Source organism: Cebus imitator, unplaced genomic scaffold, assembly GCF_001604975.1.
Source record: "Cebus imitator isolate Cc_AM_T3 unplaced genomic scaffold, Cebus_imitator-1.0 Scaffold67, whole genome shotgun sequence".
NCBI classification, from domain to species: Eukaryota; Metazoa; Chordata; class Mammalia; order Primates; family Cebidae; genus Cebus; species Cebus imitator.
The window spans coordinates 4,180,163-4,198,683 of NW_016107382.1; the positions used below are offsets into that span (position 1 = coordinate 4,180,163).

The 18,521-nt window shown below is 32.4% G+C and overlaps 1 protein-coding gene across 3 annotated transcripts in view; it reads right to left on the reverse strand.

Annotated features, from left to right (window-relative positions):
* ZDHHC17 (zinc finger DHHC-type palmitoyltransferase 17) overlaps positions 1–18,521 on the reverse strand; it is a 92,323-nt gene that overhangs the window by 15,692 nt on the left and 58,110 nt on the right. For 2 of the 3 annotated variants that reach the window (XM_017530621.2, XM_017530620.2), the window contains 3 exons: positions 15,306–15,431; positions 10,803–10,945; positions 9,350–9,450 (listed from right to left, as the gene is read on the reverse strand). In XM_017530621.2, the coding sequence (XP_017386110.1) occupies positions 9,350–9,450; positions 10,803–10,945; positions 15,306–15,431 (370 nt within the window). The remainder of the gene's footprint in view (positions 1–9,349; positions 9,451–10,802; positions 10,946–15,305; positions 15,432–18,521) is intronic. The other variant, XM_017530622.2, reaches the window with a different exon arrangement.

Here is an 18,521-nt window from a genome sequence, read left to right on the forward strand (position 1 = left end):
CAAAAAAAAAAAAAAAACGTGCACAGCATTCACAAAGCAGCTAATCCAGTATGGAAAGAAGCAACAAATTTGGACAAAGTTGAATTAACTAAAGATGCTTCATAATTAAATTATGAATCCTATAAAAGCTTAAACATAAGATAAAACAATTAGAACCAGATAAAAGGAGTGATTCTAGAAGAAAACAGACTGAGATCAAACAAAAACCACTACACAATATACTAAATAAAAATTTATAAAGATGAACACAAAGAGGATTAAAAAAACTGATAATCAGTAAATGAGAGAAAAAAAAAAAAAACCCAAAACAATAATTAGAGACAAAAACTGGACATGGTGCCATGCACCTGTAATTCCAGCTACACAGGAAGCTGAAGCCAGAAGATCACTTAAGCCCAGCAGTTCAAGAAAAGCCTGGTCAACACAGTTAGACCTCCATCTCAAAAAATAATAATGATAATAATAAAGATTAGAGACAAAAGTATGAACACAGATGACTGTCAAAGATAATTCAACCCATGGATAATTTTATCCCAGAAGTAGTAAATACATCAAATAGAATTAAGAAATCCTAACAGAAAATTTCAGATAAAATGAAAGAAAACCTTCATTTGTATATATTACATATAGAATATACAAATATAACTTCCATTTTAAATATAGCATCCTGAAAAGATACACTGTATATTAAGAAAATCTGAGGGACAATGATTAACATCATCTGAAACATACTGGTTGCTTTTTAATCTCAATAGTAATGTGCTCTTGAGTAAAAAAATTTTTAATAGACAGGGAGGAAGAGGAGGCAGAAATTTTTTTTTTTTTTTAAATAGAGACAGGGTCTCACTCTGTTGCTCAGACCAGAGTACAGTGTCATAATCATAGCTTACTGCAGTCTCAAACTCCTGGGCTCAAAGGGTTCTACTGCCTCATCCTCCTGAGTAGCTGGGACTACAGACATGCACCCTCAACCTCAGCTAATTTTTTTTAACTTTTGTAGACCCTGTCTCCACTAAAAATACAAAAATTAGCCAGGCGTGGTAGCACACGCCTATAATCCTAGCTACTTGGGAGTCTGAAGCACAAGAGCCACCTGAACCTGAGAGGCAGAGGTTGCCGTGAGCTGAGATTGTGCAACTGGGTGACAGAGTAAAACTCTCAAAAAACAGTGATAATAATTAAATATTTTTAAGTGTGTTGCTGCGCTGCTAGTAGAGTAAGAAAACCCCCTGGAGACCAGAGATGATAAATAAACACAAATAGAGAGGTAAAGTGGTTGAGAAATTTAGTGTCCACTCTTCAAGATTTGCTTATCCCTATATGCTATTTCCAAGAGACATTTCTAAAATTCAAGGCCATAAATGATTTAAAGCAATATTAATTAAAATAAATAGTCATCGCTAATGCTTTTTACCATGGGTCATTATATATTGATAAAAGGTTCAATTCATTGGAAAGTATTCTAAACTTTTACATACTTAATAATGAAACTACAAAATATGTAAGGCAAAAAATTGAACCACAAAGAGAAACTGCTAAATATACCAACATAACAGAAGATTTTAACATAGTTCTCTCAATAAATGATGCTGCAAATAGGTAAAAATTTGGTGATGATATAGTGACTTGAGCAACCCAATTAAGAAGCTTAATCTTCTTTATGGAATGAAGCTGAAGTGGCATATGAAATGTTACTTTTTAAACTTAAATGTTTCTAACAGAAAATATCAGTGAAAACTAAACAATTGAACAAGTTAAAGAAAAAAACTAAACAAGCAGACAATAGGAAATAAATAAAACATACTGAAAGTGAAAATAGAATGGATTAATAAAACCTAAAGTTTTACTTTGAAAAATTCAACAAAATACATTAACTAAAAAATAGCTCTAATTAATACTAGGAATGAGAGAGGGGGTACAGCAGCTAAGTAAAAAAACAGAGAACGTGGCACATCTGAAAACAAAAGAGATGAACAAATCACTAAAATATATAAACAACTGAGTCAAATAAACTATATATTATAAAATTATTTAACATAAAGCAAACCCCAGATGAAAATGATTTTACGAAGTCTAATAAACATGTAGTCAATCTAATAGTCAATAATTTCAATCTAACCCAAACCCTTTCAAAGACATTTAAAAACAGTACCCATTTTGAGGCTATCATGTTGATATCAAAACATAGCAAAGACAATCCAAAAAAATTAGAATTTCATTCACAAATGTACATGCAAAACTAGTAAAAATTTTAATCCAGCAATGTATAGAAAAATAAGACATTTTGCCCATGTTTGTTTACTCCAGGCATGCATAAGTGGCTCAACATTAGAAATAGTCTATTAATACATTATTTAATATAAAAGCATAAAGAAAAAAACAATTAACAAAAAGTAAAAACAAAAGGGGAGTGTAGAAGGAGAGGTTATTCATCAAATCCAAGTAAACACTTTATAATATCACACTCAATGGTAAAATACTAGCCCTTTAAAGTCAATCTTCTAAAGATGATACCCTTTAAAGTCAGGAACAAAATGAGGATACTCATTCTGTGTCTATTCCACAGTGTACTGAGATCCCAGCTAATATAATACAATCACTAAAGGAATTAAATGCTAGAAAGAAAAACAAAATTCAGTCTTTATATGTAATGATTATCCCATGTCATATATCCAAAATACCCCCAAATTTTTAGAAATAATAAAAGGCTTTAGCAAAATTGTTGGCAATAACTAATAAGCTACATCATTTCTATAAACCAAACACGCATAGAAAATTTAATTAAAAATTCATAATTTAAAAAATTAAAATTCTTTTAAAAATCTGAGATATGAACTTCTACATAAGAAATTATATGACTTCACTAAAAAACACAAAAGGTCTAAGTATCAAAATTACTTTCTCTAAATCTACAGCTCAAATAGAATTTCAATCAAAATAGCATAAGGCTGGCTGGACATGGTACTCATGCCTATAATCCCATTACTTTGGGAGGCTGCAGCAGGTGTATCACTTGAGGTCAGGAGTTTGATACCAGCTTGTCCAACATGGTGAAATCCCGTTTCTACTAAAAATACAAAAATTAGCCAGGCATGGTGGTGTATGCCTAATCCCAGCTATCTGGAAGGCTGAGGTGGGAGAATTGCTTGAAACCAGGGCGTGGAGGTGCAGTGAGTCAAGATCACGTCACCGCACTCCAGCCTGGGCAACAAAGCAAGACTACCTTAAACAAACAAAACAAAAAAGGCATAAGGCTTTTCATGGAACGCAAAGAGCTTATGCTAAAAAAATTTAAATGGAAGAGTAAAAGGCCAAAAAGAGCTAAGACATTCCTGAGAAATAACAAACTTGGAAAAATTGCCCTGCTCAGATATAATTCAAGAACAAATCTATAAGATTATATAGCGTTAATAAGGGCAAATAGATCAATAAACCGGAGTACCTAGGAAACTTGATGAATATCAAGGTTGAGACTGCAACTGAGTGAAGAAAAGGTATGCTGGAACAATGACCTCTCTAATGGGGGGGAAGATACTGATCCCTCCCCTCACATCAGTCTTCATTTACAGGAGTCAAATGCACACAACTGAGAATGCAAATCACAGAATATCTTTAATGACCTCAGAGAAACTCTTGTGGGAAAAAAAGATATACAAAAATATTTATAGCAATATTGTTAGAATTCATGAAAAGTGGTGGGTGACTGGATACCTGAAGACAGACATTAAAAAGCTTAGAGGGTTTTGAAAGGAAACTGGGAGAGATACACAGAAAACAGAGAAGTCTAACGAGTAACCTACAGAAAAAAATGCTTAAGAGGAAAGGCATCGGAGAGAATTCCATACAATCTTGATTTTTTAAATACATGTAATCGTCCCAGATTCTGCACACTGTTCATACCTTTCTTGAGTTTAAAGAAGCTCAATTTTGCTTAAAGCCAGGTTGAAAAATAACTTATTTTCAGACATAAAATTTCTAAAAACCTTTTGTCAATATTTCAAAAGTTTTGTCAACACAATAAGGAGTTGACTAAACTGGCTATGTCAGTGAATTTCAGAGTTGTTTAATTATAATTTTAAAAACATGGTGAAAAATTTTTAAAATTAAAAGGCAAAAAAACAAATAAAATCAGTCCAATTCCTAGAGATAACCAATGTTAAAATGATACATATCACTTCCAGCTCTTTTTCTTTGTGCATTTTAAACTTCATTCTGTAATTTAGTATTTTTTCACTTATTAGATCTTAAATATGGGCCCGTATCATTAAGGCAGGAAAGTATTTAGTGGTTATGTAATACCAATTCCATAGGTAGTGTAACTGATAAAACTTTCCCCTTATTTAGGCTGGCTATTCAGGTTGTTTTCATTTTTTTCCCTATAATAAATGATATGAAGAGAAACATCCTTGTAACTAAACCTTTGATCTTACAACTGATTATTTACTGATATATGATTAAGAGATTAAAGGGTATTTTTAAAAATCATTCTAGAAGCTAACAGTTTTCCAGGAAGGTTTAAAAACATAAAATTATATTCAGAGTATAATATAAGGACATTTGAAGATACAGCGAATCAGGCCAGAAAGCTGAGTCTGACACCAAACTCTTAATAATTTCCCACCTATGTGACTTTGAGCAAGATATAACAACTTCTCAGAGCCTCAATATTCCCATCAGCTAGAAACAGTATTAAGATTTGTGTGTATATATATATATATATATACACACACAATATATACACACAATATATACACAATATATATATATATTTGTATATATATATGTATATATTTGTATACATATATTTGTATATATGTATATATTTGTATATATATATTAAAATATATATATATATTTTAATCTCAATTATTTTGAGAAGTAAAATAATGTATCTGAAAAACTATAAACAAAAAAGCACCAAATAAATATGAAGTGTTTTATAGGGAAGTAATTATTCAAAGAATAGAACAGTAAGAACTTATTAGAACAAATAGTTTACATCAATGTAAAATTCATTATCACCATAAAAACACCTATTAAGTCACTTAATAAGCTGGGTATCATATTACCTAAGAAACCAAAACAAAATTTATAAAGTTGATCCTCACACCCACTTGATAAAATTTATAACACCAAAATCAATATTCGCGGCACTTTTTTAGTCACTCAACAGGCATGAACAAAACAGTAAAAAATGTGAGTCACCCAATGCACACATTCTCAGCTGAGGCTAAGCAAAGCAACATTCTGTCTTCTTGTTTTAGTTCTCATAACTATAAACAAGTGTCCTTTACATGGTCTATTTAGGGCCACATTTTTGTGCTGTTGATTTTGCTGTTTAAAAGGACCTTCAAGCATAGTGCTGAAGTGCTATCATGCTCTTAAGCACAAGGAGGCTGTGATGTGCTTTACAGAAAAAAGTCCTGTAATAGATAAGCTTCATTCAGGAATAAGCTATAGTGCTGTTGGCCATAAGTTCAAGATTAATGAATCAACAATACATATTAAATAAGATTTTTTAAAAAGAAACACATGCAAAACAAGGTTATGTAGTGAAGTGGACACCAATACTGTTGTGACCACAGCCATGTGGGAACCTAACTCTGTATTTCTCTTAGGAACAATGGTTCAGTATTTCCTATTTCAGTGCTTGCAGCAACTTTACAGAACTACCGTGAATAATGAAAAACAACTGTAATTCTATTTGTCAAAGCTAGTATAAATCAGTGTTAATTACCTAGGTAGCCATGAGTTGCACGAGACATGGTCAAAGCAACAGAAAAGAGCCTGAGGTCATCAGAAGTGATCCTAGACAACTGCTGCTATTTCATCTTAAGATACCTGAATCATCACTGCATATCATGAGCCTGTGACTATTTCCTGTTTAAGATCCTTTGTGCCTCCATTATAACTTACTCGTGCTCTTTTCTGTTCCCTTCCCTAGAGGTTTCTTAAGCTTCTCACACTGGCTTTAGAAGTATAAAACTGGGAGAAAAACACAGTTGCAAAATCATAGAGGACCTAGAAATACAGTTCTTTTATAACATGAAGTATAGGTTTCCTTTGCATACGCGGAATTTAAAGTAATTTGTGATTTTACCACACATTTCATGAGTATCATTTACACACACACAAATGTTCAAACAAAAGAAATTGGTGGCCAGGCATGGGTTCACACCTATAATCCCAGCACTTTGGGAGGCTGAGGCAAGAGAACCACTTGAGCCCAGGAGTTTGAGATTAGCATGGGCAATATGGCAAAACTCAGTCTCTACAAAAAATACAAATTATCCAGGCATGGTGGTATGTTCCTGTAGTCCCAGGCTGAGGTGGGAGGATCACCTGAGCCTGGGAGGTCGAGGCTGCAGTGAGCTGTGATTATGCCATTACACTCTAGTCTGGGTGTGACAGAGTGAGACAGTGTCTCAAAAAAAAAACCCCCACAAAAACCCAAAAACAAAGGAAATTGTGAATCCACATTTAAAATAACTTTAGATATAATTTAGATTTTAGAAGTCATCAGAAATGGTAATGTGCACCTTTAAAAAAAAATGACACTTTTTACATGTCAGGTATGTCCTCAGGTGTTCATCTTCTCAAGAACTTTGAGACAGCGCTACTATCATCTCTCCTTTACAGACATGTAAGAATAAAACTTGATATTCTCATACAGCATTTTTATTTGAAAAATTAAGATGCAATTTATTCAATGTATTTACAACATGAAATCTATATCAATCTATTTTAAAGGCAGAATTATTCAAATAGGGTAGGCTAAATAGACTTGATTGTCCTGGTCCTCCCTTCAAAATCTGCCTCTCCTAGTTTCAATTTCTAACTTTGGCTATTTTATACTATTTCCCAAGGTTTAGCTATTTTATACTAACTCTGAATAAAGGAAAAAAATGAAATTTTACTATATAATACTCTCTAGCATTAATTTTTCATTATTTGGTAAGTTACTGATTTTCCTGCTTCATTATTTGGTAAGTTACTGATTTTCCTGCTTCTTGCCTCATAACAAGAGTACAGAAACAGTTAAACATTATTTTGAGATCTGAATCTGAGTTTTTTTCTTGAACATAACTTTTAACGTCCAATTTAGGAAACATAAAGTTAGAAAATATGTCTGGAATACTAAAGTCATTTCAGACGTCAATGCTTTTTATAAGTTTAAAATAAATGAGGTAATGAAAACAAACAAATCTATTTTACTCATACTAAGTGTTCCAATATGGCAATTCTAAAGCTTAATGAATCCTTGAGGAGGAATTTTTAAGACAAAGTATAATACAAGGCCAGAATTTGCTAGTGAAAACTGCCATATGGAAGAATTTCAATAGATACTTACACTAAGAAAATATTTAAAAGTACTACTCTTTCTGAAAGCAATTACATAATGCAGTAAAAATATAAGAATCAGAAGTGTAGTTACAATTCTGTGCCTTAGGTCTCAAAAATAAAATAAGCACATTTTGTGTTTCAACTAAGACACAAGGCAACTTAACAAAAAGAATACAGTACTATGATATGCAAGGTTGTAAAGTGAAACCAGGTATGAATAACTAAGATTGTTTAGAACAGTTACAAGTCACCAAAAACTGCATACCATTTAAAACATATACTTTTGGTAGTAATGTTTTGAAAAATATTTAATTAACATTTAGGAAACATGGGCCTTTATTACAATAAGTCAGTCTATCTTGCTGACTGAACTTTTTCTATGTAAAAATATCAAAAATTGACATTGGCTTAATTTCTTTATTGGCACACAGGCATACTTACAATTTCAATTATATTAGTTTTAAAAAGTATATTAGTAAGTCGTGGTGGTGCGTGCCTGTAGTCCCAGCTACTTGGAAAGCTGAGGCAGTAGGATTGCTGGAGGCCAGAAGTTCAAGCTGTAATGAGTCATAGTTGTGCCACTGCACTCCAACCTGGCAACAGAAGATCTCGTCTCTCAAACATAAAAATTAAAAAAAAATGTAAATAAGGAAAGTATACTACACTGACAATTTGCTGAAGATAGCAAATGTGTGAAAATACAGCATTACATACTTTTCATAAAGGCAAAAGAGATGAAACACCTTTTCATGAAGGCAAAAGAGATGAAGAGGGAAGATTAACTCTTATTTACCACAACAAAATAAGTAGTGGTACTGAAAAAATATTTAGAGAAAATAGTTTGACACCAAAACATAAAAATCAACATTTGGTAGAACGGCTTAGAATAAATATGTTTAGTTAGAAAAATACATGTTTCACAATCCCAACTTGATCAGAGACTAGCTACAGAGCCTAAATTTTTCTCAACTATAAAATCGAGATAGCTGGGTTGAATGGCAGAGTTCTTTTCTGCCCGGCCCCCACCCCCAACCCCACTATGAGATGGAGTCTCACTCTGTCACCCAGGCTGGAGTGCAGTGGCACCATCTCCGCTCACTGCAACTTACACTTCCTGGGTTCAAGTGATTCTTCTGCATCAGCCTCCCGAGTAGCTGGGACTACAAGCGTGCACTACCCTGCCCAGCTAATTTTTGTTATTTTAGTAGACATGCAGTTTTACCATACTGGCCAATCTGGTCTTGAACTCATGACCTCACGATCCACCCACCTGGGCCTCCCAAAGTGCTCGGATTACAAGTGTGAGCCACCATAAATGGCTGCTAGTTCTATTTTTAGTTCTTTGACAAATCTCCATACTGTTTTCCATAGAGGTTGTACTCATTTACAGTCCCACCAACAGTGTTCTTTTTTCTCTACATCCTTGACATCTTGTTGTTTTTTGACCTTTTAAAAATAGCTACTCTGACTGGTGTGAGACTGTGGTTTTAATTTGCGTTTCTCTGATGATCAGTGATGTTTAACATTTTTTCATGTTTGGCCACTTGCATGTCTTTGGAGAAAAGTCTGTTTGTGTCCTTTACCCATTTTTTTAAATTACGTTGCTTGTTCTTCTCTCCATTATACAATATATCCATATAATAAACCTTCACATGTAACCCCTGAATCTATAAAAATAAAAAATACAGAAAAAAAGTGGGAAGAAAGGGGTAACAATACTAACTTATGAGATGTGAATTAAATGAATAGTTAAAAAGTTCCTTTTAAACACTCAAAAATGATAGCTGCTATTATTTATATGCTGTTATTAAAGATAGCTTTTCAAAAGCGACCTATTAAATATAAAATATTAAAAAATATTATTTATATTAGTACTTATTTTTCTAGTAACACTATTTTAATGTATTATGAATGAGTAGTTCAGTTCTAATGTCAAATTATTAAACATCTGTTCAAATAACAAACAAAATTTGTTTTAGGTATGATTTTTATAACCAAAGGATATCATTCCAAAACCAGAAGAACCACGTCACATACATCCAGAATTTGGTTGCCAAATATATTCCAAGGGGCAATGCACTATGCATTGAATGATCGAAAAAGGATCTGTAAAACACAAGTTTTACAACACATGAGCTCTACAGTTCATTGTAAAAATGAATATTTATTTAAATGAAAATGCACACATTTTTTATTGTAAGCATTGGTTTCACCAGAATCCACAGTTCAAGATGCTAAAATATCATGACTATTTTCACAGTCATCAATAAAAATTAATTCACAGCTGAAGGACTCAGCAAGATTCTGAAGTTCCTTTTAAGTTCCCCCAAATTTAAATTATATTCCATATACTTTTCAGTATCAGAATTTTAGTGCACTCTTATTTTCTTAAAGTCAATAACTGACTTTAGTATTTATAGTAGCTATCATCCAGAATATTATTCACCAAAGATGTGTTATAATTTTGACAAATGAATACAAACCAAGCTTCACATTTTTCTGTTTCATCATTATTTATCCTTACCTATATATACTCCAGCAAAAGTTGGAGCACATCTTTTCAAGTAGAATGAACTGGCTAACTTAGTGAAACTGAAGGGTTGTGTTTATAATACTTAAAATTGGGAAAAATAAACATTAGTACATTTTACTACACATAAATAGGCAGAAAGTCTTAGTGACTTCCTATTTATACCTCTTGGAGCTCCTAAAACTACTAAAATGAGATTAACTAGAATTAAGCCACTCAGCAGATTGTAATACTAGTCTAATTCTCATTTCTCTGTGAATTATTTTCAGAATTCTTTTCTGAAAAGCAAGTGAAAATAAGATACTAAAGGAATGGAAATTAGATGGGAAGTTCTATATCATAGACACCTGTCTAGGTTTGTTGGGTAGGGCAACTTTAGAGCAATGAGACCTACGCATAAGAAGAAATGAAATGATCACGATGTTTAAAGAAAAAAGAGGGAGAAAATAATCTTAAAAACTAAGCCTACTTCATAATTACGCTTAGACATTACCTTGCTACTAAAAATACAACTTCTTCCTTGCTTATTGCTTATGCCTTATTTTCTATAGGAAAAAATAATTCCCATAGAAAGGTGAGCTCAAGAATTATAATTACCTAGAAATTAACAATATGTATGTTATACTTAGAGTTCAACAGACTCAAATTCGCTTTTACTAAAATATTTCAAATATTTTTCAATAAATATTTTAGTGTTAAAAATTATATGGTAGACTTTAATCTGTATAGCACCTTTGAATCATTTTAACAACAATGCTAAAAAATCTGATTTCACATATAGATATCTAAATTCTTTAAATAAATTAAGATCAAATGTACAACATAAAAGCAGAGTTCTAAACATACAAAACATTAATTTTATATAACAGAGTACAAATTATATTATTTCATGTACAATTTAAAATACTGTTCAAAACAACACACTTACTTTGAAAGAAATTGTACTGTAGCCCAAACACCACCGTACATTAGCCCTTTAATGAGCCAAGAATCAATATTTAGGTCTGCTATAAACCCAACCAGCCAAATAACCAGGAAAGGTGTTCCTAGCATTACTTTCTGCCGAAATTCCTGTACAAAAACAAATAATTAGAAAGTTTTTGCATGTTTCAAGTAATCTCAATCTGAACCACTGTTACTTTTATGAAGGCATGCAACAGCAGGTGAAATTCATTCATTCAAATTTGCATACTATGTACAGGTACTATGTGAGGTGTTAAGAGTCTGTCTTCTAGAGACAGGCATTAAACAATTTTAAATAACTTTGCTAAAATTGTGGAAAATAAGAATAGAAGTTACAGGAGTGGGTTCTATATGGTCAAATACTGAAGAAAGTACCACCTGCTTAACACATAAACCGGCTAGCCAACAGTTTATGAAAAATACCACTCCTTTTTAACAGGGGCACTGATAACCAGAGAGACAAAGACAACTAGAATGACTGATAGTGTAAGAATTATATCACATAAGAAAACCTGAAGATGCTTGCCTGGTGAAGACATTTCAAATAATAAACAGTATACTAAAATCTTAAAATGAGATAAAGAATAAAATGAAACAATCCGTAAGCTCCTAGAGTCCACTAAATGAAGAGATGTGTCTCTGAACAAAGATCAAGGCAGAGTGCTCAATATTCTAAAGGTATTTCCATTTCATTTCTGTGCTGGTCTGGTTGTTAGAAAGTCCATACTTGTAAGTATAAAACCTACATAGCTCCTCATAACATCTATCACAATTCTATCTTTACAGCAACCAAAGTAAGCCTCTTTCATATAAGAGCCCTTCACAAACTTACAGCCAGTTATCAAGTCTCTCTTCAGTTACCTTAGGTCAAAAAACTATATAAGATATTCAAGGCAGGGCACGGTGGCTCATGTCTTTAATCCCAACACTTTGGGAAGACTAGGCAAGAGAATCACTTGAGTCCAGGAGTTGTAGGCCAGCCTGGGCAACATGGCAAAAACATGTCTACAAAAAATACAAAAATTAGCTGGGCATCGTGGCATATATCTATACTGTAGTCCCAGTTACTTGGGAGCCTGAGGTGGGAGGATCACCTGTGCCCAGGGAGGTAACGGGTCAAGACTGCATGATCAGGCCACTGTACTTCAGCCTGGGCAACAAAATGAAACCCTGTCATACACACCCCCAAAAAAACAAAAACAAAAACAGCTGTAGTCTAACAAAGCAGAGTATAAACACTGCTTTCCTTATTGAATATCTTTCTAAAGGCTAAGGTTATATTACATGTTTTTAGCACCTTTTTCATCCTACTGGCTTCCACTGAAATAAGGAGGGTTTTTTGTTTTTGTTTTTTTCATATAAATGACCATGTCTTCCCCAATTTGGCCACTGTAATTCATTTTCTAAACTAAATGTGTAATTTTAACTTAGAGTAATAATTAAACATCAATTTCAGGCTTTAATTTTAATTTTAAAAGTAGTAAAATAAGTAATCCAATTTTTTTTTCTATTAAGTATGAACCTTAAAACATGAGAGAAGATTTACTACTCAGAAAAGAGAGAATGTATTGCTACATAAAATGGTACTATAAAGATATAATGGTGATGTGCTGCTATATGAGAAATTTATTTTCTCCTGTATTTTATTAGGGAAATTTTCAACCATATAGTAAATTTGAAAAATTACATAGGAAGCATATCCACCACCTAGATTCAGAAGCCTCTTTTTAAAATTAAACTTATTTTGAAATAATTATAGATTCACACACAGTTGTAATAAATAATACAGACAGATCCTAAATATCCTTTGTCCCCCATTGGTAACATCTTGCAAAACAGTAGCATATCACAACGAGGAAACTAATCTTGACACAGTCCAGATACAGAATATTTCCATTACTAAAAGGATTCCTCATATTGCCCTTTTGTAGTCAATTTCGCTCCTGTTCCCAAACCCCCTCTAAATACTAACTGAAAGATGTCCTTCCAACTTATTAAGAAGACTTATTTAATTATAAATATGCCTGTCTAAAATCCTTTTACTTAAAAAAGTCTAAGAGATTTTAAAATAGTTTTCTAAAAACATTCTCCCCCTTTCTTTTTTTTGGAGACAAGGTCTTACTCAATCACCCAGGCTGGAGTGCAGTGGCGTAATCTTGGCTCACTGCAGCCTCAGCCTCCTGGGCTCAACCAATCCTCCTGCCTCAGCCTCCCAAGTAGCTGGGACTATAGGCACACCACCATGCCTGGTTAAAGAGTCACTCTTTATCTATCTACTAGCACTATCCAAAAAATTTTTCCCCCTTTTGGAATGACATTTCTATTTTTCTTAAGGGAATAACTTTTTAAAATAAAACGCTATTGAGTCCTAGGTGTCATTATATTCTTGTTTAGTTTTACATATAAAAGACACTTCATAGGCTAGCAAATCAAAACATGTTAGTGACTGAAGTATTTCCAATGTGACATGGAAAAAGAACAGTCTACATAATTATAGATGCTTAATCACAGGCCCCCTAATCATAATTTTTAAATATATGAGGGTTACTTTTAACCTTTAAAGATTACTCTCACAATCATCATATATTTTTAAAACTAACATTTTTAAAAATTTTAATATATTTAAAGCTACAAATGAAAAAAAAAAAACAGGAAAGAAACTCAATTTCTAAACTGACCACAATGGTATATAAATGTTAAAATTGCACTACACTTTTAATGAAGTTCTCTTTTAAAAAAAAAAAATCATACCCAAACACATAAACCTGATATATAGTTCACTAATGCTGTAAGTAACCTTACCTATTAATGCAACATCTAAAATTTGTTGTCGCTTGTGTCTGACTATATATATATATATACATATATATAAAATAAAACTTCAAAATACTCACATTCAACAAAACAAAAGAACCGACATTATGGGATTTTCCAAAGTAATACAAGATATTTTTATTACTAGCCTAATTATCATGAGACAGCCATTTTTCACTCTGTTGAGCAAAGCCGCTCTAAATCCTAGAAAACTGAGCAACACAAAATAAATCATTTTCTATATTGTATCTAATAATAAAAGAGTTAACATAACATGGAAAAATTGTTCATTATTCTCAGCTATAGTGCTGTAAACAGCCAAGTTCATAAACTATGAATCTAATTCTTCTAAGTGGCAGACCAGGGGACTTTTCAACTGATTGAGTCCAAACTCCTATAAATAAAGGAGGTACTGCTTTCAAGTGTGCTTCTCTTTATCCCAAATTTGTCTTTTTGCCTTGGGAACAGATAGATCATTATTAACTTTAAATAATCTATATGACTACTAGAAGTGCCTAAATACAATCTACAGAAGATGGTTCTCAAGACTTAATGCCACTCAAGCTGTGATTATTGACAAGTTAGCAGACATCTTGACAATTATTTGGGTACATAAAGAAACTCTGAGCCAATTAACTTCTTTTTTGTGGGAAATAAGATTGTGAGGAACCTATACCACCTCTTTGGGGGAAAATATTCTAAGTTTTATTACCATATTATAATTAGGCAACTGAGCCAACAGTCATACAATTTAAAACTGAAGGTATATAGATGATCTAAAATGGGCTTTCCCTAGGAAAGTCAAGAATATAAATTCTCTCCCTGAAAAAAAGTTATACAACATATCACAAAAGAATGCAAAGCTCAAGTTAGTACTGGAGTTGTGAGTAGTTTAAAAACATACATATTAGGACTAAGGTATTTCACAATTTATTATCATACTAACAAATGAGCATTCACTAGAAAAATCTTTATTTTTATCTATTACTTAACAAAAGCCAGTTGAATCAATGAACCAAAATTTACACCAGCAGCCTATGGAGATTTAAATAATTTCATATATACCCATCCTTATTAATTATCAGATGGCGCCAAAAGGTCACCAATCAGGTAGGCAGGAGCCCTTGGAAACTTTGTTATTTACCTTTATTTATTCTGAGTAAAATAATATTTTAAAAATTACATTGAGAAATGTCAAAATTAAAGGCTATAAGTACTCATGCTAAGTATGTGTACCTATGAATCCTGCTTTAAAAATTGTATGTCGAAAATCTTCGGTCAGGTGTGGTAGCTCACACCTGTAATTTTAGCACTTTGGGAGGCCAAGGTGGGCAAATCACCTGAGGTCAGGAGTTTGAGACCAGCCTGGCCAACATGGTGAAAACCCTGTCTCTACTAAAAACATATAAAATTTGGCCAGGCGTGGTGGCGGGCGCCTGTAATCCCAGCTACTCCAGAGGCTGAGGCATGAGAATTGCTTTAAATCAGGAGGCAGAGATTGCAGTGAGCCAATATCTTGCCACTGCACTCAAGCCTGGGCAACAACAGTGAAACTCCATCTCAAAAAAAAAAAAAAAAAAAAAAAAAAAAAAAAAAAAAAAAAAAAAAAAAAAAAAAAAGAAAAGAAAAAGAAAATCTTCAGTTACAGGTTTACCTTGTCAGCTTTCAGCTTTCTAAGGAAGGACGGATTGTCATATCCTTTTGCTTGCCTTGCCTCTTGTAAGTGGTTGATCATCCACACGTTTTTTCTCTGTTTTGCCAAATCAAGCGCTGATTCACCCTGATAAGTAGAAGAAATTCTTATTAAAAAATTTAAAGCAGGCTATCTTAGTTACTTTTAAAGAACATCTATAAAAATTAATTTATTTCCCTATTAACATGGTTTTAACACTGCGTAAATTACTAAAAATACCTGCATCATTACATATTTATTATGCCTTCCAAAAGAATAAACACAAAATATTTTCTCATCACATTCTGTAGATTTTATTTTTGCCTGCATTTTGACATATTAGAGAGCAAATCAAAAAGTAGGTATTTTGGTACCTGCTGGATCAGAGACTATCACTAAGCTTATCAGTTATTTCATATTCTTTAAAAATTTCATTAGTAATAGTTATTGCTTCAAAACATCCTGCTATAATACCAAGTTGCCAGAAATCTCTCAGTTTTATTTCAACAGTAATAAGAGTCTTCAGAAGAGAATAGGAAAGGAAAAGTCAGTCTCTACTTCTGCCACTATTGTACTGGCATTCTTGATTTATATTCATTCACCCATCCAGAAGTTTCCAAAGTAAATGAGAAATGATTTTTAAAAACAGTAAATTCAAGTTACAAATTTACATTTCCCTTTAATCCTAAGAAAAAGAATGTCAACGAGTTTACATAGTAAGAATAAAATGTATTAAAGTATGAAACAAAGAAATAAGCACTCCCAATTTTAGTTCTATGCTTCTTTTTGCCTTAACTAATTTAAAATTTAAAACCTTATTTCTCCTTTTGCAAGTTAGACACCTACATTTCCATTCTATTTAATGTCTTCCACCATTTATCGACCTCTTCAAATAGAAAAGTAAAACTTTAAATGCTTACCAAAGTTTCAAGAATGTAAAAATGAATATTCAAAATTACTTTTAAAAAGTAAAAAAAGTTGAAATTTTATTTCCAAAAACCAGGTCAAAAAGAATAAAGGAATAAAGAGCCTTGGGATACCTTATTTATGAGGAATGATTACTTGTATAGAGTTTACTTTTTTTACATTAAAAAAACAAAAATAAACAACAAAATAAAACACACCACTGCCACCAACTGCAACAACTATTACAAAACAACAATAACGACAAAAAGCCCAAACAATCCTTTAATATAAAGATCAATGATATTTAATAAGAAATGGGCTGATCTAGGTGTCTTCCACAAATAGGGATATTTACTTTAAAACAGCTCCTTACCTATTCAAAAATTCCATCACCTAAGTTGTCAGAACCAGCTAATTAATCCAAACTATAAAGATTACCTGAATAAAAGCAATCCCTTGGGTAACAACTCCCCTGGAATATCCTGCAGTTGCCTCGGTCCAGCTGAGCATCCCTTCCACTAGAGGGCCATGTGACACCTAAGGATTGCCTAGACAAAAAGATTGAGGGAGCTTTAAAAAATCTTTCAACTACTCCTCTAGTCATCTAACTATTTTTGTATAGTTCTTTTATTCAGCTGGTAAAATAAACACTCAATTCATTTAAAGAAGTATATTAAAACCAGGGTTCTGAGTTAAGTCTATATTTATTTGATCACTCCATGTCTCAGCCAAAATAATACTAACAATAGCAACAACAGCAAGAATCTACATGGAGTAATTATAGACAATCTAACTGTTAATAAAAGAAATTATTCAAAGGTTTTGGTCAGATAAACATTATGGTTTGGGGATAAGGTCACTCAACATTTTGCCTATGTAAGATTGAATTTCACTGTCAAAATTAAAAAAAAAAAAATTCTTTGGAGACCATCGAGGTCAGGTATTTAAAAGGTAATTCAAAACTATTTTCTGAAAACAGTTTTCTTACCTCATTTCAAGAAACTATACAAAAAGTCTTTCCATATGTTAATGAACAGAGCTCAGTAATTTTACATTCTGTACCAGCTAAAAATTATGTCCTTTGATAATTTTAGAAAGAAAAGATTAAAACTGCTCGGGTAGCACTCAGATTAACTGTTCCTCCCAAACTCAGTTCATCTAAATTTATCAGTATAACTAAAACATATGCTGAAGAGTATTATTATTTTTTTTTCAATCACAAATGAGATACTACCACAAAAGGGATTACTTAGTAGGCCACAATTGTGTTTTGGTTTTTATTCTTAGTATTCTAAATCACTTGTTTCCCCTGTTGTTGCTTTACGAGAAGAGATTTAAAATTATTTCATGTAGCTATTATCTAGGGGCTTGGTTCTTAAATTCTTTTGAGTCTTTTCTGATGACAGCCACTTTTCTTCTTCCCAGAAAACTGCTGATACACATAACTTTTTTTCAACAATTTCAGGGATCCATGGACCCATTTCCTCCCCCAACCAAAGTCCACTGGGGCGGGGGGGTTCCAGATAAAAAAAAAAAAACTGAGGGTATACAGCTTGATCCTTCTAAAGATGAAAACAGCAATTTTAAAGTTACCTATCATTTAATATAAATTGTCTTTAAAATAAGTTCTATCTTATTTTGATAAAGGAACATTTGTTCATATATGAAAAGAACTGAATTCGTTACTGAAATAACGAATATGTAAAGGTAAATCTCTAGTTAATATAAAGAAAGATTTCTCAGAAACTTTATCATATACAGAAAATAGGTATTTTAGGGAACGGGGGATCAACTAATAGTTACAGAATTATTATAACAAAGCATAATTTTTCATATTCTTTGAAAGATATAACTTTTTATAGCTATTAAAGTCATAGCCAGATTCGCAGGCTATATCTTATTGTTATAATTCATTATTATCAACAAGGCTCTTTCTTAAGACTTAAAAAGGGAAAAATGCATAGGTGTAAATAAATTTGGTTAAATTCCTGGACAAATATTCTATGTATTTTTTTAAATAAATGTTTCCTTTTCAAAGCTGGAAGCAATTTAAGTTTCCTTAATTAGCTTAATAGTTCACACAGCTAAAAGGCACCACTTCAAATTAAATATTACCAAACAGAACCAATTCCTATTGCCTTCACCCCAAAAAGTATTTTTCTCCTTCGGTCTTCACAATCTCAACATCTCATATCACAAGACGCTCAGCTACTCAAAACAAAACCTAAGTCATCAATGGCAGTTTCTTTCATCCCCATACCTAACCTACCTCCTAATTTCTACTTTAAAATA